General features: G+C 42.5%; 3 protein-coding genes across 3 annotated transcripts; 1 reads left to right on the top strand and 2 right to left on the bottom strand.

Moving 5' to 3' along the window:
• Nucleotides 1-274: 274 nt before the first annotated feature.
• LOC105690839 (jerky protein homolog-like) lies at nt 275-1351 on the bottom strand. Its single transcript, XM_012408959.2, has one exon. It carries the CDS (start codon nt 1349-1351, stop codon nt 275-277), a length of 1077 nt encoding a protein of 358 aa, XP_012264382.2.
• Nucleotides 1352-2145: 794 nt separating this feature from the next.
• LOC125502150 lies at nt 2146-4320 on the bottom strand. Its single transcript, XM_048659914.1, has 6 exons — nt 4228-4320; nt 4031-4093; nt 3620-3823; nt 2773-3094; nt 2398-2542; nt 2146-2262 (listed from the first exon to the last, which is right to left on the bottom strand). The coding sequence occupies exons 1-6, from the start codon at nt 4297-4299 to the stop codon at nt 2175-2177; spliced, it is 894 nt and encodes a 297-aa protein (XP_048515871.1). The 5' UTR covers nt 4300-4320; the 3' UTR covers nt 2146-2174.
• A 1853-nt stretch (nt 4321-6173) lies between these two features.
• Nucleotides 6174-10795, top strand: LOC125502059. The gene is made up of 11 exons (XM_048659601.1): nt 6174-6250; nt 6364-6622; nt 6757-6819; nt 7027-7230; nt 7756-8077; nt 8308-8452; nt 8588-8667; nt 8731-8811; nt 8889-9020; nt 9789-9905; nt 10382-10795. The coding sequence occupies exons 1-11, from the start codon at nt 6174-6176 to the stop codon at nt 10573-10575; spliced, it is 1674 nt and encodes a 557-aa protein (XP_048515558.1). The 3' UTR covers nt 10576-10795.
• The last annotated feature ends 11977 nt before the right edge of the window (nt 10796-22772 follow it).

Genomic DNA, 22772 nt, shown 5'->3' with positions numbered 1-22772 from the left:
TTAAAAACACTGACGGATAGCACCGAAAAATTGAAAATAAAATGCTGACATATACAGTAGAACCTCGATTATCCGGGGTTGAAGGGACCGAAGACTTCACGGATAATCCAAAACCACGGATAATCGGAATTAACTATTCGTAACGAGATTTTATTGGGTAGAAGAAAATGGAAACCTAATATATACGCTTAACCCATACGAGCATTTACATCATTAGTTTGAAACTTTGGTGACTTCCATACATACATTATAGTTATTCTAGTAATCACCCACCCTAGTCCTGTTTCTGGAAAAATTGTGTCAGTTTCGTCTGCTTCCGACTCTTACTCTGGTTTGAAGCTATAACTTGTCTCATTCTTTTGAGATTCAAGACATCGACAGTTGTCGCGTTGGTCTGCTGCTCAAAATAATCTGAAACGATACGAATCGCCTCTCCAGCTTCTCTGTGAGTTATTGGCGTAACTGTGGGCAAACTTTCTCCACACTCGGATCCATCTTCTGCTTCTGATTCCATAGAGGTTGAATCCAATCGTTGCAGAGCTTCTCGTGCCAGCTCTTCGTCTGTGAAAACTTGATGTCCCGAAACACTCTTATCGCATTGTAACCACGAGTGGATTTCGGTTTCTTCGAAATCTGCTGATCCGTCAACTTCTCGAAAAACTGCTGCGAAAGCTTCAGGCGAAAGAGTATTCTCAGATATATCCGAGGTATCATTCTGGACCTCGATGTCATCTGTTGCTGGCATTATTTTTTGGAACGCGCGTTCGATGATTTGACTTTTCACTCCATTCCATGCGCAAGCGACTGCGTAAATTGCTTCTTTTATATTAAACGATTTCCAGAATGACAGCAAATCAGAGTCATCGATCAAATTGGTCATTAGATTCCTTCTGTAAAGTCGTTTCATAGTTTCAATCACCCCTTGATCCATAGGTTTGGCGATGGAGGTCACATTTGGTGGAAAAAACATTACACAAATATTACCATCTTCAGATTCAAGCACCTCCTCATTGGGATGCGAAGGAGCATTATCCAGAAGGAGAAGAGCTTTTTGAGGCATATTCTTCGCCGAAAGAAAATCTCGAACTGAAGGTACAAATTTTTGGGTGAACCAATTTTCGAAAATTAATCGTGAAATCCAAGCTGACCTTTGGTGGTAATAATCGACCGGAAGTAGGAGAGTGTTCAGGTGTTTAAAAGCTCTAGGATTTTTTGATTTTCCGACGACAGCCAACTTGAGTTTATGTTCTCCAGATGCATTAGCACAGCATAAGACGGTAATGCGGTCTTTGTTCGCTTTATAACCAGGAGCACTGATCTCATTAGCAGCTGCAAGGGTTCTCGAGGGCATAGCTTTCCAATACAACCCGGTCTCATCTGCATTATATTGTTACTCCGGGCGGATAACCGGAGTAGGAATAAATCGGTCAGGGGAATAGATATGCAATAAGTCTGTTTTATTCAGAAAAGGTGCGTGCGTTCTCTTTGCTAGTTCTAAACACTGTTATTTACGATAATAACAGCCAACTGAGCAACGTCAGATTGGCAGACGTCAAAGACATCTGACGAAGAGTCTGAAGGTAGCGCCAAGAGGAGGCGGCCGACTGCTCGCTTTCAAACATCATGAGGTTGGTCACGACGGCATTTGCCTAAAACCTCAGGGAAAACCACAGAAAACCCTGAGGAGTTCGCTCGACACCCTAACCTAGTATTAAAAACTAAAGCCAGTAGGGCAGACAACAGGAACCTTAGATACTTGTATTTCATAAGGTTAAATTGGGACGCTTATTCACAAAGAAATAGTTTCCGCGACCTCGGAGCATAATACATGGAAAACTTCGTCAGGAGAAGTTCGTGCGTCCAAAACAAGTACGGGAGCAGGAACGGCGAAGAGCGTCCGATCCTTAAGCCACTCCTCTCGTACTTGATGAAGCGAGGTCAAATAGGCCAGGGTTGGGAATCTCCGGGAAAGCCGTGAGCGCGCGGATTTGAAAAGTATCTTGAACGCCCTTATGACGTTGGTCACGACGTCATGACAGCGCGACAGCAGCCCTACTCGACTGGCACTAACCTACCTATCGGACCATGCGATGCGTATACGCTGAGATCCCGTGAAGAGACCCCGTGATGAAATGTGTCATCGAACGATAGTTAGAATAACAGATAAACATTCGTTACTCACCTTCATCATGGTCCGGACCTTCGACTCGCATCAAACCCGCCCTCGTCGCGCAGCGCTCTAGAAACTCACGCAGCGTAAATCTACAGAAGATACAAAAGCTCATAAGTTATATGTGATTTTCTGTCATATCCGTCAGTTTTCAATACTCGATAATCATCATTTTTTGTGATTCTTTTCATTTCTCTAATTCTCGGTCAAGTATCAGATTACATTACCTATCGACACTCAGGCTGTGCTGAGCATTGCGGATTACGGTGTCCCGTGCCATATTACGCCTGGTGCGCGCCCGTCTATCCAAATCACCGTTCTCCAAACGGTCCAGACCAATTTCCTGATCGACGATCATAGCGGTCAGATGCTCTAGCAGAAGTGACAAAAATCAAAGCATATTGCACTCAGAATTGAAATTATCAAAAGCGCGTGTCCGCTATTCATGCGGGGAGAACAAACCCGTCGAGCCATAAACCCCGTTGGAATTGAAACTAGTTTCGAATCCGAGCTACAGACTTCGACGGGTTCGAGGATGTGATATCGGAGCGAATTCACACCATGTAGGCGCTCAGATAATATATTTTTCGTGAGATCATCACCTATGAATTTCCAAATATTCGGATGAAGCCCCCCGAGCTTTCGTCTCGCTTCGTTGTGGAAAGATTCCACCAAGTTGTTTGTACGGATGGGGCATCCATGTACGCTGACAATGTCAGCAAGGGGTCCCCATTGTCGGCGAATATAGCTTAGAAATTGCAGCACGTTTGGATGTTCGATGGCATCGTGATCCGCCAATCTGGCCAACAAATTCAAGCCCTCTTCAAAGCGCTCTGACGGAACCAACGGCAGCGCCATTGCCATCCCGAGGATCCTGGTGGGTGCGGCATTGAGGCCCAGGTATCTCCATCGCCGTAAGAGAGCCTTATCGCGACAAAAATGGTAAGTAAATGAAAGATTCCATATGAGAGAGTACGATATGGTGTCATAAATAATCCCCCCAAAAGGCACCGACGGTGCAAAAAAGTTCGCCAAGTACATTAAATGTTAAACAATAACTACAGTCCAATTGTCTTGAATGAAGAGATGAAGAAAACCTGATCGATAATAGGAAATAGAGCATCTAAATCAATTGATGTGCCAAATACATGTAACTTTGATTCATGAATATGGAAGCACTAGAGAAGATTCGAATAAAATAACATAAAATTAGAATTAAGTCAATGAAAGTCAAATCAAAGAATCAAAAAATAATAATTCAAATTCACTTGTTTTGCTTTGATTCCATAAAACTGACGACGATTTTGTAACGAAAATTACAACCGACTCATCGGAAAATTGATAAATTTTATCGAACCGCTCATTGATTCCTCAGCCAATTGCTATGACAATCGTCCGGGAACACACTGTTTTTATCTAAATAATTCAAACGTATTCCACGTGCTTCACCTGTTTAAAATGAAACCAGCACCCATGTAGGCTGGCCCCGGGAAACACTTCGCGCAGAGCGCTCATAGCCGCGCGTTCATAATCGCCCATGGCGAAACGTAGGTTTTGTTCTATTTCGGGTGCAAGTTCTAATATTTTGCGAAAAATAGCTGTATATAGTGCCCTCGTCTTCGCACTACACAATACGAATACAGCCGCTAGTCCCTGTAAAATGAATTGTATGATTTATAACGTGTTGAACCTTAGACCGGAAGCTTGGATGATTTTTCATTGTCACGTTTGATCGTAAGATCATGATAGAAAATGAACATTTATATAAATTTTCGTATACATACGTATATTGTATGCGTTTGTTAATTCATTATTCAATATCAGAGAATACGTTTCATTGCGAATAAAAGAAATACATACAGTATCCATCACGCGCATATGGATCGTGTATAGTTGGGCGATTGGCGGGCTATTGGGGACAACCTGTAAAATTTATGACGATTAAATTTTATTTGCGATAACGATTCTTCCCAAACCGTGTGACTTATATCATTACGGTAAATTCTAGAGTTTAGGGAAATTTCGAACGAGGTTTCATAATCTTCGAACGACTTTACCTTGAACGTTCCGTCCACATAAATTTCCGCCGAATTTCCCAATCGTCGCAGCATCCTCTCGCTCGCGAACATTACCGCCACGGATCCATCAGTTCCTTCGACGACTCCTCGATAAGATCGTTCAATTGGCGCGTAATCGTACAAGACCGCGCCAAGGTCCCGTAAAGTCGCAGGTGTCGCCGGCCTCAATTTGGTGCGAACACGTTGTATCGCACTTTTTATTACTCCGAACGAAAAATTTATTGCCACTGCAGGATTTCTGTAATCAACAAATTTTTTAGGGTACTTCACAGAGAACTATTGTAATAATTGAATAGTCTTCAATGTCAACTTGAACAGCTTAATTGGCAGAAAATCAAGTAATGGACAAACCTTCGACACACGTCGTCAAAAATCTCCTTCGGAGGAGCGTTTGTTCGACCCGCCAAGTCTAGCATCTCCTGGCGCATACGGGCTTCTTCTAAAATATTGGGATTGGGCTGGTGCCCCTCGAGCGGCCGGTAGACGGTTACCACCCCCGCAGCATCTACTCGCGCGGTACCCCGACAACCCGTAGTTTTACGAGTAGCACATCGGTATATGTGGGGGGACGTGGTATCAATATGGTAATCGTACCCCTCATGTACATACCTGACAGTGTTTTGGCGACTTCCAGCTATTTCCTGCATCTGATAACGAACACAGAAAAATTATATGAAGAACCCCAATTAAAAACCTGTACTGAAAAATTTCCAACCGATGAAAGTGAACGGATTAATATAATATGATTGTAAAATTAAACCTAATGATGTAATACAAATAACGAGAAAAAAAGGAAACACTGTGTATAGTGACAAAACAGGAATCCCATCGTTGGTAGCCGAAAAGTTTCGAAAATCACGACCAAATAAGCTACAATGTTGCAGAATCTCGCTCGCTGCGTTTCGCTGGTTGTATTTCCAACCATCAGATGGCGCTGGTGATTTCAAAATTTCGTTCGAATATTAGCGCCTAATTTCTCATTGGCTGAGAAGTTGTCGGGGATGCATACGCCAGCGAATCAGTGGCCAAAGGTCCACGCTACCGAAGTCATAAGGCTCTTGAAGCGTTAACGCATAGTATCGTGAATTGACAGTATTGATTTTCTTGTGAATATCGCCTTTCTGATTTGAAAAAAGCATCTAATTTACTTCGTTCTCTATCCTATCAAGTATTCGTTCTTCAAATTCTCTGTTCTGTTCTGAATAGTCTTTTTTCTTCATCTTTTCAAACATTGTTCACTTTTTATTTCTAATAAATTTTCAATCTATCTCTCTTTCCCATTCGTTTAACTTTTCTATTTTCATTCACTGCTCTTCTTGCATTTGTTGCTATCTTTTTTTTTTGAAAAAAAGCCCTTTTTACGGCTATTAATTCAGCGGTTCCAGTGAAACGGCAAACGGCGAAGATTAGTTTCCTCTTGCAGTAAGGTAAAGTTCTGTTGTCATACTATAGAAAATAAATTCTGAGATTTTACATTGCATTGTTAATGCTAGATCGACGATAAACTTTTTCTCTCTCTCTCCTCCTTCGCTCTTTTTTATCTCTCCACTAAACAGCTCTTTTTGTGGCTAAAACGACCTACTTCAGCTACAAAAATACATATAGGGTATTTCGCGCAAAGCGGACCGGCTTTTGACCCCCCTACATCTAATCGCGTGATGATTTACTTGGGGTTCTTCATCTAATTTTTCTGTGTTCGTTATCAGATGCAGGAAATAGCTGGAAGTCGCCAAAACACTGTCAGGAATGTACATGAGGGGTACGATTACCATATTGATACCACGTCCCCCCACATATACCGATGTGCTACTCGTAAAACTACGGGTTGTCGGGGTACCGCGCGAGTAGATGCTGCGGGGGTGGTAACCGTCTACCGGCCGCACGAGGGGCACCAGCCCAATCCCAATATTTTAGAAGAAGCCCGTATGCGCCAGGAGATGCTAGACTTGGCGGGTCGAACAAACGCTCCTCCGAAGGAGATTTTTGACGACGTGTGTCGAAGGTTTGTCCATTACTTGATTTTCTACCAATTAAGCTGTTCAAGTTGACATTGAAGACTATTCAATTATTACAATAGTTCTCTGTGAAGTACCCTAAAAAATTTGTTGATTACAGAAATCCTGCAGTGGCAATAAATTTTTCGTTCGGAGTAATAAAAAGTGCGATACAACGTGTTCGCACAAAATTGAGGCCGGCGACACCTGCGACTTTACGGGACCTTGGCGCGGTCTTGTACGATTACGCGCCAATTGAACGATCTTATCGAGGAGTCGTCGAAGGAACTGATGGATCCGTGGCGGTGATGTTCGCGAGCGAGAGGATGCTGCGACGATTGGGAAATTCGGCGGAAATTTATGTGGACGGAACGTTCAAGGTAAAGTCGTTCGGAGATTATGAAACCTCGTTCGAAATTTCCCTAAACTCTAGAATTTACCGTAATGATATAAGTCACACGGTTTGGGAAGAATCGTTATCGCAAATAAAATTTAATCGTCATAAATTTTACAGGTTGTCCCCAATAGCCCGCCAATCGCCCAACTATACACGATCCATATGCGCGTGATGGATACTGTATGTATTTCTTTTATTCGCAATGAAACGTATTCTCTGATATTGAATAATGAATTAACAAACGCATACAATATACGTATGTATACGAAAATTTATATAAATGTTCATTTTCTATCATGATCTTACGATCAAACGTGACAATGAAAAATCATCCAAGCTTCCGGTCTAAGGTTCAACACGTTATAAATCATACAATTCATTTTACAGGGACTAGCGGCTGTATTCGTATTGTGTAGTGCGAAGACGAGGGCACTATATACAGCTATTTTTCGCAAAATATTAGAACTTGCACCCGAAATAGAACAAAACCTACGTTTCGCCATGGGCGATTATGAATGCGCGGCTATGAGCGCTCTGCGCGAAGTGTTTCCCGGGGCCAGCCTACATGGGTGCTGGTTTCATTTTAAACAGGTGAAGCACGTGGAATACGTTTGAATTATTTAGATAAAAACAGTGTGTTCCCGGACGATTGTCATAGCAATTGGCTGAGGAATCAATGAGCGGTTCGATAAAATTTATCAATTTTCCGATGAGTCGGTTGTAATTTTCGTTACAAAATCGTCGTCAGTTTTATGGAATCAAAGCAAAACAAGTGAATTTGAATTATTATTTTTTGATTCTTTGATTTGACTTTCATTGACTTAATTCTAATTTTATGTTATTTTATTCGAATCTTCTCTAGTGCTTCCATATTCATGAATCAAAGTTACATGTATTTGGCACATTAATTGATTTAGATGCTCTATTTCCTATTATCGATCAGGTTTTCTTCATCTCTTCATTCAAGACAATTGGACAGTAGTTATTGTTTAACATTTAATGTACTTGGCAAACTTTTTTGCACCGTCGGTGCCTTTTGGGGGGATTATTTATGACACCATATCGTACTCTCTCATATGGAATCTTTCATTTACTTACCATTTTTGTCGCGATAAGGCTCTCTTACGGCGATGGAGATACCTGGGCCTCAATGCCGCACCCACCAGGATCCTCGGGATGGCAATGGCGCTGCCGTTGGTTCCGTCAGAGCGCTTTGAAGAGGGCTTGAATTTGTTGGCCAGATTGGCGGATCACGATGCCATCGAACATCCAAACGTGCTGCAATTTCTAAGCTATATTCGCCGACAATGGGGACCCCTTGCTGACATTGTCAGCGTACATGGATGCCCCATCCGTACAAACAACTTGGTGGAATCTTTCCACAACGAAGCGAGACGAAAGCTCGGGGGGCTTCATCCGAATATTTGGAAATTCATAGGTGATGATCTCACGAAAAATATATTATCTGAGCGCCTACATGGTGTGAATTCGCTCCGATATCACATCCTCGAACCCGTCGAAGTCTGTAGCTCGGATTCGAAACTAGTTTCAATTCCAACGGGGTTTATGGCTCGACGGGTTTGTTCTCCCCGCATGAATAGCGGACACGCGCTTTTGATAATTTCAATTCTGAGTGCAATATGCTTTGATTTTTGTCACTTCTGCTAGAGCATCTGACCGCTATGATCGTCGATCAGGAAATTGGTCTGGACCGTTTGGAGAACGGTGATTGGGATAGACGGGCGCGCACCAGGCGTAATATGGCACGGGACACCGTAATCCGCAATGCTCAGCACAGCCTGAGTGTCGATAGGTAATGTAATCTGATACTTGACCGAGAATTAGAGAAATGAAAAGAATCACAAAAAATGATGATTATCGAGTATTGAAAACTGACGGATATGACAGAAAATCACATATAACTTATGAGCTTTTGTATCTTCTGCAGATTTACGCTGCGTGAGTTTCTAGAGCGCTGCGCGACGAGGGCGGGTTTGATGCGAGTCGAAGGTCCGGACCATGATGAAGGTGAGTAACGAATGTTTATCTGTTATTCTAACTATCGTTCGATGACACATTTCGTATTCGTAGGGGGTGCCGAGGACGAGGATGAACTGGTTCCACCCGGATTGATGGCTGCGGGGGAACCAGTCATCGGTGATCAAAATATAGGTACTTACTCTATGAAATTTTTTAGACTTTCATTGATTTCTTCGACTATCGTTGACCGTTGACCCAATTGTTTTCAGCTCAAGAAAACGACAATCGTCGTGGTATAAGGGCGATAAGGGGCAACAATCCCCGTGGTTTGCGACGTGCTCGTGGCAGGGCTGCTGCTGCACTACGCCGCCCTGAAGAACCCCGGATTGGGATCGATGACGGTGAGCAGCGATCAGTGTGATTCTATAAATTACAATCAAGGGACGACGAGGTCTCATCGTTGTAGTGCAGAGACAACTTTTCGCAAAATTTTTTAGATTTGAACACTTTTGTTTTACTGGGAAGAATTCCAATTAGGGAATTTTCTCTCACAACGCTCATTGCTATTAGAGATAACCAGCACTGCTTTTGTTTTGCATGGGCCTGGTAATGGTCCTTGCGATTCCCCTCTGTCGCGATAGAAGGGCCTCGTACGTTAAAAAGAAATGATCTGATTTGCAGAGCTTATGCAAACTCAGCTAACAACGGTGGTGAAAGAATGAAAGTCGAAGGGAATTCGTTCATTCGTCTCTAAATGTACTACATTCGTCTCTAGAAATACTGTGAAGGTCGGAAGACAAAAACAACTAATGTAAATAGTTTATGAAGTTGGGATAATATTAATTTTTGTCTCTCCAGTTTTCAATCAGATCTGGCAATTTTTACATTTTGAAATTCAGTGGGAGTCTTTTCGAAGTCGACGGCACGGGTCCGGTAGGGGGGGGGGGGGGGGGCTCTGTCGCCATAGCAAAGAACTCGCAAGATCATTTTCAGGCTCATACTCATAAAAGTAATGTGGACAGGTTCGATGATGATAATGAATCAGGATCCATCAAATACATTGATTTGCTTTTTCATCATTATCAGACGTATTTCCAAAGTTTAAGGCTCGTCAAGAGAACGAAGGTCCATCTCTGACACAGTCTGACTCTTACTGAAATTAATTGCAGACAACCAAGAGGAGCAACCTCGACCGGCTAACCGCGGCCGAGGCAGGGGTCGCGGAAACGCACGCGGGAGTAGGCCTGCGAGACAGCTGGAGGGGCCTGTAGAGATCCGCGATAATGGTACGAGTTTAGTCTAATCATAAAAATCGTTGACTGTAGAATTCCAACGACAGCCAGACATGGGAGAAATATTTTGCGTAATAAGAGAGGATGGGGCGTAGGAGTTTCCTACAATTATCGACCGGGTGACACAAAAATTGAGAAAATCAATCACTAATACGAATCCAAAAACGATTTGTATTATTTGGCCACAAGTGTGTCACGAATGAGAGACACAAGTTTCGATTACTGTTAATTTTTATGTACCGACATAGCAAGATTGATCTATTCAACCGACAATTGGCTCGCATGCAAAAGACCCGTAAGCTAGCGGTCTTCAGAATTCATCGGTCAACGGACAAAGTTGTCCGATCCGATTGAGATCTTCATCGACCGAATACACCGAATAATCGTATCTTCCTTGATTCCATTCATGTCCTCTGTTGATCATCTGAAAAAAACGTATACATATATCTGTCTGATCTTTGGATTTCAAGACGCCAACCGTGATGAGGATGGCGAAGTACCTTTGCCGGAGGGGCGTTGCTCGGTTTGCCTGCTGGAGCCCACAACGCACGCATTCGTACCGTGCGGCCACAGGTGCTGCTGTGGAACGTGTGCACCCCGAATAACGGTGCGTTGCCCACTATGCAGGCAGGATTTCGTGGGAGTATACCAGATTAGATTATAGTGAATTATTATCATCATCATCATCATCATCATCATCATCATCATCATCACCATCACCATCATCATCATCACCATCACCATCATCATCATCATCATCATCATCATCATTGTTATTATTATTATTATCATTATTATTATTATTGTTGTTGACGTTGTTGTTGTTTTTAACAAAAACATATTAAACATAAATTTAAACAGATGAATTATCAATATACATCATTCACTTTTCCTGACCGAATCACTCCGGGAGAGACGGGTCCGCCGTTCGCACGTATGTTTGAATTACTCCACAAAATTCTATTTTATCAATCGGAAGCAAGTAAAACAGCAAAATGCAAATCCCTGTAAGGAACTGATTTACAATGAAGGTTTCCCCGGTGTGTTTCGCTGATTTCATTCGATTTTGTTATATAGGGATCCCGCTGCGCCAATCGAATTGTTCTTGGAGCAGGTTGTCGTGGACTGAAATATAGGCGACGGGTATCCATCCTACCCACGCACGAACACTACCTAGGGGCTGACCTTATAGTATAATTTCAACCGAGCACTGATCGATTGAAATTTCCTGAATTGATAAACTAATAAAGTATCTGTGATAAAAATTATGCGCTAGTAAAATTAGATGAACGACGCTTCTCGCTAACACTCACCTGCTTATTAGTTGTCCTCGTCATCTCTGTTCATTCGCCGAAATCGCTGATTGAATTATTATCGGTGGTTCATTGAGAAGGTACCGGAATTATCTGCGAATTCAAGACTACACTCGATAGTAGGTATGCAAAGTAGGGTCTTGACCAAATCGGTTTTTTGTTTTCATAAAGTAATTGTTCAACTCTGAACTATAGGAATTGAGAGTTGTCATGTTCAAAAATAATACAATTTCTGATAATGATGTATTGAAATAAAGCGCTAAAAAATTTGGCAACCCTGCAAGCGAAGTGTATTCATACTTATGTCCAAACGAACCTGAGGCGGTTCGTTTGGACAGAATCCGTTTTCGCTGTAGAAATGAGTTTCTGTCCAAACGTACCTAAGTCGGTTCGTTTGGACAGAATCCGTTTTCGCTGCAGAAATCACATTCTGTCCAAACGAACCTAAGTCGGTTCGTTTGGACAGAAACTCATTTCTACAGCGAAAATGGATTCTGTCCAAACGAACCTAAGTCGAAATTTCCTCTGTCCAAACGAACCATGGGCAAATTTTCTCTGTAGAAACGAATCCTGTCCAAACGATTTCTGTCCAAACGAACCACTCCCAACAAGTCACTACAATGTGATCACTAAGCGGTGTTCTGGTGAAAGAGCTTGTCGTGAACTGTTCTTGTGCAGCCTAGGTCCCACCATTTCCAATAATGTGTTGAACTGGTCAACGCTCATTCGAATATATTTGAAAAACTGCTCATCATCGTTATCTTTTATGAAAGAATAAAGAGTGTGAAAGTGGCCTTTTTCATTCCGAAGTTGTAACATCGGACGGACCCACCAGCGTCGCTGCTTCCTTGGTCGTTTTCTCTTTTTTTGTTTGTCCCTTGTCTCCTTACCGAGTTCGCATTTAAATAGTGTGTGTTCTACACTGTCTTCTTCGCCGCATTGGTGGCATCTGGGGTCCCGTCTTTTGCCAAATCTAAACAGGTAGTCGTTGAAGCAGCCGTGTCCCGATAAGGCTTGGGTAATGTGGTAGTCGGTGCCCTTTTGTTTGTGATACCAGTTGGCTACGTCTGGTGTTTATTCCGCTTTCTTGCATGCTCTGTGGGTTCATCTAAGTTTATTTCCCTCGTCTTGCGTTCCCATATTCTCATTCTTTCTGCTATGAGGAGGTGTGCTGGAGGAGCTCCGGCTATGACACACGCCGCCTTTCCGGATATAGTGCGATAAGCACTTATTTCTCTTATAAGCGCTTTCCTTTGCGATTTATCCACGATATTCCTATATTTTTCCATTCGTACTGCCTTACCCCATACTGGCGCTGCATATAGCATCACGGATTCGGCGACCCTACCTAATAACTTTCTTCGGATCTGTTTGGGGCCTCCGATATTCGGCATTAGTCTGGCTAGCCTTGTCGTGATTTCCCCTGCCGGCAGCTCTTATCGTGTGTGCCGTGTAGCTTAGATCGCTGTCAATGACAACGCCGAGGTACACCATCTGTGAACTCCATTTTATACGTTCGTTCCTTATGTTAATTCCATTGCACTTTTTATCTTTTCCTCTCCCGAATCGGACTGCGGTTGTTTTTTGGTGTTCCTCCTTCTATCCATTTTATTGTCTTCTCCGTGGCAGCCTCGGTAACTTCAGTCAATGTCTTCTCATTTTTAGCTGCGGTGAGGATCATCGTATCGTCGGCGTAGCATATTGTAAGTATATGTGCCTTGTTGTGGGCTTGCAGCTGTTCGTGCTTTATCTGTAAGACACCGTTAAACATAATGTTCCGTAATAGTGGACCCAGCACGGAGCCTTGGGGGACTCCCCTTTCTACCCTTGTTTTCACTTCTGTCGTGTCCCAGGGTTTGTCTTCCACTTCGCTTGGTATCGTATACGTCAATTCTCTATCCGATAGGTAATCTCCTATGATTTTTCTTAGGTACCCTGGGGTTGTGGGTGCCTGTTTAGGCACCAACAAGGTGGAGGGCCGAGTTTTATGTGTAGAATGGAAGGCGATAGAATAATTATCGGTTATCGCCGATGATCGCCGAGGTGAGGTAGAGGGGCGATCGGGAATTCCTCGATAAGAACCGAGGATTCGCAGAAATCAAAAGGAAGATCAGATAGTGTGTGTCTCCCAGGGTCGTCGCGACGTGCACGTCGAATATATATATATATATATATATATATATATACCCAGGAAATTATAAGATAAGTTTCAAATAAATAATATACATTTCCACGAGAGATAAGGGAGACCAAAACTTGAATCGAACTGTTTTATACTAGGCCCTAATATATATTTTACATATATAAGTCCTTTCTACGCTTGATTCTGTCATATACACAATTATTTCATTTGTCCATTTTAACATATATGTTTTGCTTAAAGCTAAGTCTTTTTACTGCCTGTTATTTCGTTATTGTCGACATTTTCATTTATACAATAATCGTTATTTATTTTTGTGCCTCGTTTTCACCGCAAATTGTTTGTTCACTAATTTATTATTATATCTGTGATAGCGTCATATATTCTCATTTTTACACCTCAAGATTGTTAGACAAGTGGACCGAAGAGATTTAATAAGCTTTTGTTATGTGCATATATGAACGCAATTTATTGGAATTAATATAAAATGACTATAGGTCAAAAGACGTTAACATTAATTTGAATTCATTGGTCCTAAGATCCCAATCCATAACATATCGGTCGATCGTCTTAATCCGATCAACCAGGCTAGCGATCCCCTAAATAAGAGAATCGTTACAGGGTGTTTATTCGTCTCAGTTCCTTTTTAATCTGCCCCCAACTGGCGGTATTGAACGCGTTCTTAACCTTTTCGCTGCGCAATTCGTTTTGAGATTTTGTGCCTGCTGTGCGCATTTATTTTAGTAGTTTCATCTTTATTCGTGTTGAGCAGTTTGACCATTTAAACGCTGCGAATTAATTCGTGTTGAGCTGTTTAAAGAAATTAAGTATTGCGAGTTTATTCGTGTAGAGCAGTTTATTTTTTTTTTGTAATTATTAAATCCTATATGGTGATTTTTATTAAATTAGAATATACGTAAAGCGGTTAATTGAAAATAATAACTAAAATTTAAAAAATTTATTGCAAAAATTTACCATTTCACAAAGAATAATTTTTTTTAGTATGATATATTTCAAAACATGGTACCACACATAAAGAAACATTGCCTGTATGCGCTAGAAATTGATAAATATATTGTGCAGGTTTAGACAAGTTCGTAATTGTTATTATAATTTTTATAGCGAGAATACTCGTCTGGAGCAGCGTACGAAAATAAAATTAGAGCGAGAATATCCGTGTAGAGCAGTTAACGCAGTAACATTGGTAGCCTTAAATACGTATTAAACAGCAAAAATAATCGTATAGAGCAGAAAACATGAATAATACATAGTAAAAATAGTCGTATTGAGCAGCTAACTAATTTAAAACTAAGCGCGAAAATATTCGTCGGGAGCGTATGATACACAAGTTTTTTTTGCGAATATATACGTGTGGAGCAGCGAAAGGGTTAATATCTAAACTGATCGCCGCGCATTTGAGGCCGATCGCCCTCCAGTCTCCAATTGTGTCATTTAGGTGTGTGATAGCGTCTATCGTGGTCCTACCTTTTCTAAATCCGAATTGGTTTGGGCTGATTGCCCCTTCCTCATCTAAATGTTCTTCTAGTCTAGCAACTATGATTTTTTCTAGTGTTTTGCCCAGCGTGCTGAGCAAACAGAGGGGTCTAACTTTAGGCTGCTGGTGGCCTGTCACTTGGTCAACATTCGCTTGCTGTTGTTGTCCCTTCGGAAGCAACGACAGTTTTGCGTTTTTCCATGCTTTGGGGAACTTTCCCTCGTTTATGCACTTACTGTACAGTTTAGTAAGGGGTTCAGGATCGATTTTAAAGGCGATTTTTATAATTTCTACAGTGATTCCGTCTAGGCCCGGCGCTTTCCGGTTTTTCGCCTTTTTGAGAGCCTTTTCCACCTCTTCCTTTGTTACCTCTAGTGATCCTGTTGATGGGATATTGTTCCCGCTGTTCCTGATATCGGGGTGTAGGGTGTTGCCGTTTGCGTCATTTCCGTCTCGGTCTTCGTCGCTGTCGTCACCCGAGGGGAACAATTCTGCTACCGCCTTCTTAATTATTTCAGGGTGGTAGACTTCTTTTGGTTTTAATTTGTTCATACATATTTTGTACGGGAGTCCCCACGGGTCGTTTTGGATTGTCCCCATGAGCTCTTTCCATGCGCCTTCTTTTCCTTTTTTGATTTCTAGGGTCAAATTCTTTTTCCACTTTTTGTAGTTTCTCTCAGCTTCCACAAGCGTGTTGGCATTGATATTTCTCCCCCTTTTCGCTCTTTGCATGATTCTTCTGTTTTTTCGACATTCGCGTCTGGCTTCTCCTATATTTTTACTCCACCAGCGGACCTCATTACTACTTTTATAGGCACGCCTTCTGGGCATTGCTGAGTCGCAGGTCCGAGTTATTCTATCCGTGTATCCCATGGCGTCATCCTCCACCGAGTGCGGTGGGGTCGGATCTGCGTTTTGACTTGTTCTTGTTCTGAGGATTTCCTCCATAAACTTTTCGACGTTTAGTTTGCGGATGTTCCATCCGACTCCCGCGCATTGCCGTTCACTTCTTGAGGGTGGCTGCCGCTGATTCCGTCTATTTTTGTTCGTCTTTGTTATAGTGTATGTGACGTATTTATGGTCGCTCAGCGTTTCGGTGTCTTCCACCTTCCAATTGCTGGCAGTTGCCCGTAGCGTTTTCGGCGTTGCAAATGTCACATCTACAATCGACTTACGATTCCCGCTCTCGAACGTCGCCGCGTTTCCTCTGTTGCAGACGCCGAGTCTGGTCTCATCCACGATTTTGGTTAAGGCCCTGCCTCTGGCGTCTTCCCTCGTGCTGCTCCACGACGGGGACCAGGCGTTGAAGTCTCCCATCAAGACGCATTCAGGGTTTCTTGCGCTGTTGCCGTTGCCGTTCCTATGTGTGGTGTGCCTCCACTCAGGGTGCTTGCGTTTGAGCTCGTTGACGTATGCTCCGAATGCAGCTATAGTGCTGTTCGGCGAATAATAGCAGCTGGTACAGTATATGTCGCCCACTGGTGCGGTGACCCATCCGGTACCTCTTCCAATCAGCCTGGCAGGGATGTTCCTGTCGAGTATTAGGATAACTGCCTTCCTATCGGTGCTGGCGTACCATCGGCCGCCGCCCAGGTTCCGGGCAGGTTCACCGATAGCGCATATCGTCGTCCCTGTCTTTAATGCGGTTGCCCTTAGTAGGTCTTGGGCAGCCTGAGAGTTATTTGTGTTAATTTGAATAATTCTTCTGCCCTTGATGGTGTGTCTGTTGGTGTTACTTGTCTGTGATTTGTCCGGGTTTTTGTATACTTTCCTGTTTCTGCTCATGTTCATATTGAGTCTGCGTTCTCTCCTATTATTAGTAGTCGGAGTGGGCATATTTTATAATTTATTTATTCGTCCGGTCGTTAGATTGGAATCAGGTTCTCCTCTGGATCGCTGAGGGCCAGGAGGTCTTGAGTTCCTCCGCCTCTGTTTGCTGGGTTATTGTTGTTGGATGAACCAGCCTCTATTACCTGTTCATTCGGCTCTGCAATAGTCATTTCTTCCAGTGTATTTGTCGAAGGTAGGACAGGGGCAGGCCTGTTCTGTTGTCGTGTTATTTGGCGTCTCCGTGGTGGCTCGGTATCTATTACACGTGCGTGTTTAAGCCCTACTCTTATGTTGCCCATTCTTAGTAGTGTTTCCGCTATCTCTTTGGGCACTCGAATTATGGCAGCCTGCTCTTCCCATGGGTATGCGAAGGTTCTAATGACGTTTATGGTTAGTGTTTCCGCTCCTGTTTCCCTCTTAATTGCCTCCGAGAGTTCTTCGGCACTGACCGTAGAGTCTAGTTGTCTAATTTTGAGCGTCTTGGTGTCCCCTAGTGTCACCACCTCCCAGGTATCGGTTTCCTTTCGCTTTGCCTGGAGTATATCGCTCCGTGTTTGTACACTCTCCGCGTCTGGTAGTTCGATTAATATCGCTCCTGTACGGGTCCTCCGTACGGATTTTGCGGGTCTATCTCGCACTTCCAGCCCGATTTTATCCCTAATTTCCCTCAGTAACTTCTCGTATGTATTTTGTTCTTTCGCGTCTCTTATGAGTATAGCAGGTCCGTTTTTTGCGTTACGCTGCCTTCTCAGTTTTTTTCCCCCCATCGTGCTATTATCACTAGTGATGGATTCTACGTCTGTGGTTTGCTTATCATTCTTAGTTTTCAGTTCCGTTAGTGCTGGTGCTGTTGGTGATGCTGTTTTATTTGTTGCAGGTTTGCATGCCTTTGGTGTTGCTGCGACCTGACTCCAGGTCTTCTGCACTTGTCTCGGGTCTGCGTCTGTGTCCGTCTCTAACGGAGCGTCAAAACTTACTGTCCGTTCTAGTCTTACGGGATCCGTTTGTGTACCTACATCCCTGGTACGCCTCGTCTGCGAGCGGGTATTAATAGAGCGTTTTTGGGTGGCATTCGTACTGAACCTCGGGATGCCCATTGTTTCCTGCAGGTCCTCCAATTCTTCACTAATGTTAATCTCCTCATCTATGTCATAGGCCATGGTCTCGGCGCTTGTAGCAGTTTGAATGCTAGGCGCAGCGTTGCGTCTGCTATTATTGGGTCGATTAACGTTATTGTTATTGTTGTTGTATGATACGCGTGTGCGTTCGGTTTTAGGGATAGGGCAGGTTTTAGCGATGTGGTCCAGTGAGCTGCACACGTAGCACGCTTTTTCCCCATCCTGTAGTGGGCAGCTACCAGTCTCGTGTGACTGGGCGCCACATCTATGGCAGCCTCCTCTCGGGGAGAACTCACGCACCGGGCAAAGTGCCCATCCGATGCTAATTTTATTTTCTTTCGGTATGCTAGTCGCGATTGGGCCACTATCAACTTCCACACATGCGGTCATAGTCCCTGGCCTTCCGGGTATAAGGAAGACGATCCTTACCTTAGTTGCTGTGCCGGCTACCGCTTCCAGCGCCTCGTTTATTTCCTCCTCTGTCGTGGGATTGTGAAGATTCCTCATGTGTATTCTTATCTTCCTTGGACCCAGTATCTCAGCGGCTCGTCCCGCTTCGCGGAGCCTTCGGAGTATGGTCCCTGCCTGGTCAATGGAGGGCATTCTCATTAGCATATCATTGTTAGCTGCCGATTTTCTGACTTCTAGCACTTGTAGATCTTTAGTCTCTATGTTAGTTTTAATGTATTTCAGTAGCACTGGGTAAGTTTCGTCTTTCGCGGCTCTAACACGTAGCGTTGGTTTCGCTTTTGCAGTTTTATTATTGTCATTTACACTGTCTTTTCCTATATTAACGCTAGTCGCGTTGGTACCACTATTCGTGATATTCTGTTCACCATCTGTGTTTGTTACCGTGCCGCTTCTGAGAGTTGTCGGGGCATTGGTAATATCTGGTTCCGCGTCTGCGTCTGGGTGTCGTTTCGCAGGCGGGGTTGTCTCAGTAAGTGAGGTACTGTGCGTCTCTGCCGCTCTCCGCTGCCTTTTCCGCTTTTTTTTGCCACGTTGACATGGTGTCACATCCCATTCTTGCTCCTCTTCCTCGGTTCCGGTGTCTATATCGATCATGTCGTCTTTAGTTGCATTTTTGGGTCATACGTTCGTTGTCGGTTCTGCCCTGGTTCCAGGTTTCTTTTGTCGTTTCCCCGAGAGGAGTACGTTTACAAGACGTTTTCCCGTGTTAAGGAGTTCGGCCATTGTCGCTGCGTATTGTGTGCTGAATCTGTTGCTGGAGGCTACTTCCGAAACCGCCCCTTCAACCTCTCTCTCCCATTCCGTAAATACTTCTGGGTCGACTCCTCCCTTCAACCTATATATCCGGCCTCTGCAATCCTGGAGTCCGCAGCTTCCTTTATCTGGCGCTTAAGGTTACCGCTGCGAGCATATGTCTTCATTATTTCTCGGCCAAGGCTGCGTAACTTTTCTGCAGTTTCTTTGCCTCCTTCCAGCTGTTTTTTGGGATTTACAGTTGCGTCTTGCAGTTGGCTAGTGCAAGCTGCTACATTACTTGGGGGGCATTGCTCTGTCACCTGTTGTTCTTCAGGTTCGCCTCTTCCAGCAAAGGGTACGTCCTTATATCTTATGAAGAATGACTGGCCTCTCGCCGGTCTGGCTCCAACGCAGCTAAGCTGTCCCCTTTCTGTCGATGTCGATGGTCGCTGTGAACTTGTATCCGTTTTCTCTTTGTCGCTACATATATTATGCTGGTGCACTGTTATGGCCCCGTTGTCATCAGCATTATTTTTGTTAATTTCCATAATACAGTTAACTTTTTCTACTTTTCAGGGGCTCTCCACACTGGATTGGGTTGGACGCATTTGGACAAATTGTTCGCTATGATGAACATCCCTTGCTACAATTTCCACAGTTTTAAAACGTATGAGAACGAAGTTGGACTCGCAGCGGAGGATGTAGTCAAAGAGGGCTGCAGCAGTGCGACTGCGTTAGAAAGGGAGATGACGATAGAACGAGCAGCTGATATTGAAAATTCCCTGTAAATTTCCATTCATTACTATTCATTCATTTCCGTATATCGAAATGAATTCGGAATTCGATCAATTTGTACATAATATTTTTCTTATGCTTTTCTGACGAGTTTTGTTTCTCCTTTTTGAAAAATAATCCCCTGGCAAATCAAATCGACCTTTTGTTGTCGCGTGTTTTTACTTTGTAAAGATTGAATAAAAAAAAAAAAAAAACTGAATTGGATTGCGATCAAATTTAATAATTTCCTATTCCGTCATTAAATTTCCTATAGGCCCGAAGAATTTCGAACGGGATTTCTCCTTCCCGACCGCGTTTTCAGTCCCGAAGAAAAACAGAGTCTAAAGAGCCCGGGAGTTCGCCTGTCACATTCAATGGCGTAGTACGCATCATGGTTGCATACGACATGGGCTGGAGTACGCGAGGAGCAGGCCGTAGCTACGACAACCTTAATGGATAATCGGGGCAATAACGGGACACTTTAGTGGACAGGTGCTCGACTACTCGACGTGTAATCGTAAATGCAAACAATGCGATTCAATTCACGGTCATCCCGACGAAAACTGTCGTCGTAATCTTTCTGGCTCAGCCAAGGCGACGGAACCGCACGTAGGGAGAAGAATTATTGTTGAGAGTGAAATTTTGAAGTCTCACAATGTCCAGATAGGAATTCTTGTTGGTGATGACGACAGTAGCACCATAGCAGCCTGTAGAGGCGCCAGTGATCACACTGTTCTCAAACAATCGGACAGAAACCATGCCTCTGTCGGAGTGAAAAAACAGCTGTACAAAATTGAAAAAAATCACAAGGAATTGAGAGCAGAAGGAATCAACTACCTCCATCTGGAGACATCGAGTTTGCGACGTGATTGTGATATATTGCAGATTGCTGCTATGTGTGGTTCCGAGGAATTCAACATTTACGCTAATCCTAGACAACAAATTTCTCCATATGCTACGCCGGTGACAGGTCTCGTCAATAGCAATGGAACGCTTTTGTTAAACTGGAAAATTGTTCCATCTGTTCCGATTAAAACCGCATTGGAGAATTTCTTAGCATGGATTAAAGAATTGGGGAAGAAACCAATATTATTGGCTCACAATTTGATTTTTGATGGACCGAGGCTGTACGACGCGGTAAAATAGTACAAATTGGAGGAAAAATTCTCTAACGTAATCCATGGTTTTCTGGATACACTGCCTCTCATTAGATCCATAACAGGTAATAGCGGGAAGGGAAAGTGTACTTTGGGTGGACTAGCGAAATCGTTGAATGTTGTTGTTGTTGAGGCTCGTAATGCTATTTTCGACTGCAAAATTCTTTCGAAAATATTAGCTGCATTGAAAATAACAACGGCTACATTTTTAGAAAATGTGAAAATTTGTGACCAGAAAATTGACGAATGGAATTGCCGAGATAAAAGTAAAGTCACTTTAATTGGACTGAAACCTATGGAGAACATCTTGAGTTCGGCTACTCTTAAAAAATTGGCTGCCGCTACGATCCCTCTGCAAGATCTTCAGAACATTCATTCAACTCTCGGATCTGAGGGCATTAAAAAATTTTTAATTGAAAAAATGCGCATCGCGACGATGGCCAGAATTAAAAAAAAAACAATCAAAAGAATGATGCAATTTTTTACGAGTAGTGAGAAATCGATGCCAAAAGAGTTTGAGAATATCAGTTGATTATGAGAGCACACATGTAAGACGTCGTTCTATGTTAAAATGTTTTAATAAACGTTGAACAATAAAGCTAATTTAAAACAAAAATCGATCAACCATAAAATACCGAACTTGCACTTGTAGCACGGTTCATATTTGGCGGGCTCCAATCTCCCTAGGAAAATTGCGCGTCTGCTGATCGGTCTAGATGCGCGCGCAGAAATTCCAGACGAAAGCAATTTTTCAATCATTTTTGTTAATTTCAATGCCAATTATCGACCCACTCGTCGTGTATAAATATAAAGTTTGTGTGTCAAGTAATCTCTGACCTATACCCGGAGATTCCTCTGATTTGAATAATTGTTCAAAAAGTTCATTAAGATTTTGTAAATTTCCCATAAGAACACGTGTTAAACGACGGTTTAAAAGAAATTTATAACTTTTATACGGGGCAGTGAAATTTTTTTAAATTTTGCATACGGTCTCGTCATGAGTTGAAGAACCTTGGAAAAAAATTTCATTCAATTCTTATATTTTTTAATTATCATAAAATACCAGCAGAACATCCTTAACTTATAAAAACTTTGTAATTGTGGATAAAAGTTTTCGAATTATACTTTTTTATTGTGGCTACCGTAGATCTACAGAGCTGGTGAACACTGAAGTTCCCAGCAAAAAAACTCAGGTTGGATGATTCGAAGGATAACAAATCCACTGTCACCCCTTCACAGTACCATCGCTTGAAGCTAGATATTGCAGCTTATCGAGCAAAAATTAAATTATTAAATCGCCGAATTAGGAATTTTGAAAAACAAAAATGAGGCTTAAAAAGTTGTAACAAAAATTACGTTTTCAAACTAAAACGACTCGAACGAGTCATAAAATCAATTGAGGTGAGTAAAATATGATTAAAAATGTCCATCATATTGATCGTGAACGAAGTAGTTTATAATTTTGCAGAAAAATGAGAAGAAATATCGTCAGAAGTGTCGAGCTTAACACCTTAAATGTTCTTCATAGTGGATTGAGGTGAAATTAAATTTTTGCTCTTGGATACTTGGAATAATAATAATGTATTTACACATATTATAAATACACCTATACATATACATGCTGAGTAAGATATACAATCATGAATTGAGGACGATCACAGATTTTATAGACATCGTCTGCAGTTTTATAAATTTTATATTTAACAGACGATTCCTGTACATCAGATTTCAAATTTTATTCTCAATTAAAAATTTCAGAATCCTTATTTTTGTATCAAGTATTAATATTAAATAGTGCCGAATAAACTACATACTTCTTTTATACAAT

Source organism: Athalia rosae, chromosome 8 (genome assembly GCF_917208135.1).
Source record: "Athalia rosae chromosome 8, iyAthRosa1.1, whole genome shotgun sequence".
NCBI lineage: Eukaryota > Metazoa > Arthropoda > Insecta > Hymenoptera > Athaliidae > Athalia > Athalia rosae.
Note: the sequence above shows the minus strand (reverse complement) of the source record. Positions and strands in the feature narration are given on the sequence as shown.

Excerpts from the sequence above, each read along its gene's own strand:
- LOC105690839 (XM_012408959.2), bottom strand. The coding sequence starts at position 1,351 with ATGCCCTCGAGAACCCTTGCAGCTGCTAATGAGATCAGTGCTCCTGGT.
- LOC125502150 (XM_048659914.1), bottom strand. The coding sequence starts at position 4,299 with ATGTTCGCGAGCGAGAGGATGCTGCGACGATTGGGAAATTCGGCGGAA. Across the intron at positions 4,094-4,227 it reads ATGTGGACGGAACGTTCAAG|GTTGTCCCCAATAGCCCGCC; the intron begins GTAAAGTCGTTC and ends TAAATTTTACAG. Across the intron at positions 2,543-2,772 it reads GAATATTTGGAAATTCATAG|AGCATCTGACCGCTATGATC; the intron begins GTGATGATCTCA and ends CACTTCTGCTAG.
- LOC125502059 (XM_048659601.1), top strand. The coding sequence starts at position 6,174 with ATGCGCCAGGAGATGCTAGACTTGGCGGGTCGAACAAACGCTCCTCCG. Across the intron at positions 6,820-7,026 it reads ATATGCGCGTGATGGATACT|GGACTAGCGGCTGTATTCGT; the intron begins GTATGTATTTCT and ends TTCATTTTACAG. Across the intron at positions 8,078-8,307 it reads GAATATTTGGAAATTCATAG|AGCATCTGACCGCTATGATC; the intron begins GTGATGATCTCA and ends CACTTCTGCTAG.